This window comes from Eimeria mitis, genomic scaffold (assembly GCF_000499745.2).
Source record: "Eimeria mitis Houghton genomic scaffold, Emh_scaff1559, whole genome shotgun sequence".
NCBI lineage: Eukaryota > Apicomplexa > Conoidasida > Eucoccidiorida > Eimeriidae > Eimeria > Eimeria mitis.
Genome location: NW_013569774.1, coordinates 7979 through 8208, shown reverse-complemented (window position 1 = coordinate 8208; position 230 = coordinate 7979). Strand labels below are relative to the sequence as shown.

General features: G+C 46.5%; 2 protein-coding genes across 2 annotated transcripts in view; both read left to right on the top strand.

The window, feature by feature from the left end:
- EMH_0039520 (uncharacterized protein) overlaps positions 1-36 on the top strand; it is a gene marked incomplete at both ends in the record, with an annotated part of 336 nt that extends 300 nt beyond the window's left edge. The window contains one exon of the mRNA XM_013495404.1: positions 3-36. Within this exon, the coding sequence (XP_013350858.1) occupies positions 3-36 (34 nt within the window). The remainder of the gene's footprint in view (positions 1-2) is intronic.
- An 89-nt stretch (positions 37-125) lies between these two features.
- EMH_0039510 (uncharacterized protein) overlaps positions 126-230 on the top strand; it is a gene marked incomplete at both ends in the record, with an annotated part of 1215 nt that continues 1110 nt past the window's right edge. Inside the window, one exon of the mRNA XM_013495403.1 lies at positions 126-129. Within this exon, the coding sequence (XP_013350857.1) occupies positions 126-129 (4 nt within the window). The remainder of the gene's footprint in view (positions 130-230) is intronic.

Sequence of the window (230 nt, the reverse complement as noted above, 5' to 3'; positions counted from 1 at the left end):
GTTTGGGGCTGCATCACCCACCCCTTCTTCTTCTAAATTAAAGGGAACAGCGTCTCCTGCGTTGCCCTGAAGGAGACAAAAGCAGCAGCAGCAGCAGCAGCAGCAGCAGCAGCAGCAGCAGGAGTATGAGTATGTTGTTGAGGAGGGAAAGGAGAAAGAGGAGAGACATATAATATTATTTTTTTAGTTGTATATTTCTCTGTCTCCTGCGGAGGAGACAAAAAGATATC